Source organism: Aureococcus anophagefferens (genome assembly GCF_000186865.1).
Source record: "Aureococcus anophagefferens unplaced genomic scaffold AURANscaffold_3, whole genome shotgun sequence".
Lineage (NCBI taxonomy): Eukaryota > Pelagophyceae > Pelagomonadales > Pelagomonadaceae > Aureococcus > Aureococcus anophagefferens.
The window spans coordinates 2899908-2904960 of NW_008705563.1; the positions used below are offsets into that span (position 1 = coordinate 2899908).

Below are 5053 nucleotides of genomic sequence, written 5' to 3' on the forward strand. Positions count from 1 at the left end.
CTCGGCTGTGCCACCTCAGTTGCCTGCCTCATACCCGTACGGGGAAACTTTCGGCTTCCTCGGAGGCGAGGAGGGCGACGACATCCCTCTTTCCACGGGAAAGCTTTCCACGGGAAAGACGAAAACTCGTAGCCACAGGTCACGAACGCGCGCACCATCACAAATAGGCGACGGTGGTGAGTTGGAAGCGATGATGCTATCTTACTCGTACGACTACTCCTATGAGCACGCAGACACAGCACTTGTTGAGGTAGCTCTCGTGGAATCATCGCTCGTGCTCGAGAATGTGTCAGTGGACAAGCTGGGTAATACAGAAATAGCATTGTTGGGGAAAACCGTTTCAGCCATGCTATCCCATTTTAATTTGTATTCAAGTGAGTGCTATACGGTCATATCGACGATTAGCGGTCCGCGTGTCCAGATGACATTCACTGTGGAAATTATCGTGCACCACGATAATGTAGACCCAGCGACTGATGATTGGCGCGGGATTCTCAGCGAGCAGGTCCAAGCAACCTTAACCAAAGCCCTTACCGCCGGCGAGTTTTCTGCCACATTTGCTTCTGCTGCTGAGGAGTCATCATCGACCTACTTCGCGGATTTTGGGACACGGGACTTGTACAATATCATTGATATTGATTCCTCGGCTGTATCTATCGCTGCCAACACAAGGGTCATCCGTGATTTTGGAAATCAGCTCCTCGTGCCAACGAGCCCACCATCACCTTCGTCCACCCTGGAGGTGGTTTCGACAGCGATGCGCCATGATGCCTCCTTGGACGTGCAAACCTCGGGTTACTCCACGGTCTCTGGGCCCTCGCTTTACCCGTGGGATTACATTGTTGAACCACACAAGACGACAACCATCCGGTTTCGCGACGCATGTGATGGAGACGGACATCTCTTGGACAATACACGCACGCCAATTTGGAGTGTCACCTTCCAGGGAACAGACACTCGACGTGTGAATCGAGGCGCAGGCGGCAACGCGAGTCCCGCACGTGCACAGCATCGTATGCTCGGTGATCTAGCCCCTGAAACTGCGCCACAGGTTCTGATATCACGATCTGAGCGTGGCTGTGATGTCGACCTCAACTTTACACATGTCTCACAGATCTACGATCTCGCCATCGAGCTGCCAAACTCCCGGCGGCTTGCCGTCGACACTCTTACTGACGTAGACACATACGTAGCTACGTTGATGTGTAAATACGTACGTCGGGAGATGCGGGCGGTGACATCCGATGACAAGATTCGCTACCTTGAGGCAATGCGCATTGTGTCCACAGTGCCCCTCGACGAGGGCCGCCGCCGCTTTGGAAGCAAGTTTGCGAATCTGGAATATTTTGCAGTCAAACACATTCACACTGAGGAGTGTTCTCCGTTTCACGGAGGCCTCAGCTTCATCACATCCCATGCCGCTTTCACCTTGGAGCTCGAGCAGGCACTGCAGTCCGTGGACGCCAGAGTAACACAGCCATACTGGGATTACACTCTTGATGCAGCTTTACTTGGCACCGATTGGGATTCTGCCGCTGTCTTCTCCAATGACTGGTTCGGCTCAGCTCATCCAGGCGGTCCAGACAACACCGTGGCCTCAACCTTCTTCCAGGAAGTCCCTGTGCCCACTAATTTCTCGAGGCCAGTGCGAAACTCTTATGGCCGTGTTACCTCTACGATCAATAACGATCCTTCACATTTTGTCACGCGTGCTCATACATTCTGTGGCCTCCCTATCACGATGCCCCTCCCCGGTTGTCCCGAAATGATCGGATGTCTCAAGGCCGAGAATCTTCCAGATCTACACAAGTGTATGGAAGACGAGCTGCATGGCGACCTGCATGCCATCCTTGGTGGTTCCTGGGACTGCGCCTACGAAATAGCTGAAGTTGTGAGCCTCAGCGCAAATCATTCGGACCTGATGCTCACACAAGATCTCGCCAATACCTACGTATCCGAATACCAGAAGCTTCTCGGTGAGATTGGCTGCAAGGCTAAGCCTATCTGGAACAAAATGTGGAACAAAAAATTCATGAAGTGTCCTCTTTACTGTAGCGAAGACACAGCCTTTTCAAACTGCTCATGTTCCTGTCCAAGTCTTGATCATGTTGAGATCAGTGTCAATTAACTTTGTGGTCCCCTATAGAGCGAGTGTTAGAGACCGGCGTTGCAGGTTGCGAAGCTGTCGCCGGAAGAGAAATGGGGAATTCTCGAGGATGTAGGAGCGTCAGGCTACATCCACAAACTTTTTACAGAAGTAGAGACAAAGCAGCCAGGCACGACCAAATACTTTTGGGAGGTGACCATTGGCCATCAAGGGCTTGATCGTTTCCTTGGCTGGTACCTCAAATTTGCATGCCATGCGGGCAAGCTAGGGGCGATGGTCACCTACGGTGCAATATATTTTTGTGTAGTCGCATGCGTGTTGAGGTGTTCTCTGTGCGCATGCGTAGGCAACGGGCGCATCCGCAAATGATCCCCTCTTCTGGCCTCTCCATCCTATTTTTGACCGACTTTGGGCGTACATGCGCCTTTCAGATGAATTCGACGGTTCAACCACACATGGGTTAATACCAACTCATGCTACGGGCACGACCATCACGACATTCTTCCGTTCTCGGATCTTTTCAACGAAGGCACAGGTCACTTTTATTCAAATCAAGAACTATATCAGGCGTTTGACCCAAGGAGCCCAGTCCTTCCCTACGTTTACGATACGTTCAATTCCGAGCATTTTTGGTGTTTGATCTCGATCTATTTTGAGGTCCCCTTTGATTTCCCCGGCGCTATCATAGGTTTGTGTGGGACCACTGTGCCGGTAACGATGCCTCAGATACAGCCAAGAGTTAGTCACGCTGATTGCGGGACCCTGGTAGTCGGGCCGCCGCATCCAGTTCCGGCGTGCGCCCCCCGGCCCCATGCCCACGCCCTACATAGCCCGCATAGCCAGGCTAGCTTCACGCTGGTAGTCTGACCGCCGCATCCAGCTGTATAAAAAAAAAAAGCCGCGCCACCCCGGTCCCCGGGGAAGCGGCGAGCTGGGAGAGGACCACCACAGTCGGCAGTTTTATTTAGCTGGACGATGATAGGTGGTCTAAACTCACCGACTCGCTACCGGAAACATATGTATTGTACATGTACCGCCGTAAATGTTTTTTTTGCAGGCCGATACGGTCCTTATCAAGGACGAAAACAAAATCTGAAGACGAATACTCTGGGGTGCCAGTGATACTCCCCTTCAAGTGAGCGTTTTGTTGAACATTTAAATACGACTTCCGACCCGGCTTGGCGGGGGCATAATTCAACAATTTTGCCATACGGGTCGGAGAGGTTCGAGAGCAGAAGGCTCGAGAGACTCAGGGACAAGGATTATGCACGGGACGACGCCGGTCCGCGGTGGACGCGGCGAAGGTCCAGATGCATTTCTGTCGGTAGGTGGGAGTAGCGGAGTGAGCCTTCGGGCTGACTTCGTGTTGGGTGGAGCCCATGTTGAAGGCAACACCCAGCTCCTAATCCAACTTGAACTATATCATTCTATATCTTGCATCATTCCTTAATATGTGCAGGTGATATAGCCGCCAGGATATATCAGCCAGGATATTCAGGATACAGAGGAGAGAGACAGAAGATATAACCCGTACTCGAGTACGAGTATCGTCTGTCGCTGACATCCTCTTCTATTATTGTGCGCCTGAGCGCACCCCAGGAAAATCTCCTCCTATCCAGCCGGCCCTATTCTTTTCCTGGGGGTCCTAGACTAGGCTAGTCCCCGAGCTGGGTGGAGCCCATGTTGAAGGCAACACCCAGCTCCTAATCCAACTATATCATTCTATATCTTGTATCATTCCTTAATAATATGTCCTGGCGGCTATATCACCTGCACTAAACTAACGCGTCAGTGATGTCGCTGCCGGGGGCAACGAGTCTCCGCACGGAGCGGTCGTCGTAGGACCCGTCGTCAGTGGCCTCGGGGTCGGGCTGCTCGTCCTTGTCGGCCCAGGCGATGAGGTTCTGCGCGGGAAGTCGAACGCGTCGCGAAACCAGCACGTGCGCTCCGCAGCCTGAGTGCAAACCAGTGGAGGTCGGTCGACGGGACCGCCTTCCGCGTCGCGCGCGACTACTTCGGCTGCTCCGAGCGCTTCGGAGGGTGCACGAAAGTACTGCGGACGGGGCGCGGCGTCGAACATCATCCCGACGCACGTGTTTCGACCGCGGACTGGCGCTCAGGGCGCGCAGCGAGACGCTGGCGGGCGATTCGCATCGATGACGGCGGTTCCAATGATCTCTCACCGCTGCGGAGGCCGCCCTCGACTACCACAACACCTGCGAGCCTGGGACCCGTCGACGTCCCGCGACGCGCCGACGGTTTCGGGGTCGTTTTCGGTGGCCGAGAGGCGTTTTTTCGCCGACGAGAAAACAATGCCGTCGCGCGGTCTTTTTGGCCAGACCGTCGCGCATGGTCATGGCAACGTGCGGGCGGCCCTTTAGAGCGCAAAAAATGAGTCGTATGTCGTCGCGTAAGGGTCACCGAGTCGGTTTTGGGCTGGATTTCCTCTAGGGGTCGGACGAACGCCATCCGATCGCTGCAACATCCCCACGGGTGGGCGTGGGACTTTGCTGGGCTTGTTTAGACGTACTTGCCGGTAAACCCCGGGTTGTGACAATGGAAACGACCATCGTCGCGCGCACTGCAAAGGGTAGGTAGGGTGAGCCTCAAGGCCCAAGGCCGAAAACAACCATAGGGCTGGGCGCGCCCATAGAAGTATTTTTTTTTATTTATTTGTGGCTGCAAAGAATATAGACGGGCCTTGATGTCTCTCTCTCTCTCTATATATATATATCTCCAAACGCGCTCGCTTATCGTCCGGGGGGATCATGAGTCACGACAAACCGCTGGTTCTAACCATGGCCGCCGCCCCTCCAGTTTACCCTATGCCCCCCTCAGGCTTCTCAGAAAGAATTCCGCCGGCGGGCTGCTTCAGCAACGCCGGCCAGATAGGAGCATAAGGAGCGAGTATCGACTGGGCTGCAATAATAAATAGCAGCTCATCTT

General features: G+C 53.9%; 1 protein-coding gene across 1 annotated transcript in view; it reads left to right on the forward strand.

Annotated features, from left to right (window-relative positions):
- AURANDRAFT_70970 (hypothetical protein) overlaps window positions 1-5007 on the forward strand; it is a gene marked incomplete at both ends in the record, with an annotated part of 7384 nt that extends 2377 nt beyond the window's left edge. The window contains 4 exon segments of the mRNA XM_009035595.1: window positions 2796-2799; window positions 3090-3145; window positions 3165-3173; window positions 4946-5007. Coding sequence (XP_009033843.1) covers window positions 2796-2799; window positions 3090-3145; window positions 3165-3173; window positions 4946-5007 — 131 coding nt within the window.
- Between the last annotated feature and the right edge of the window lie 46 nt (window positions 5008-5053).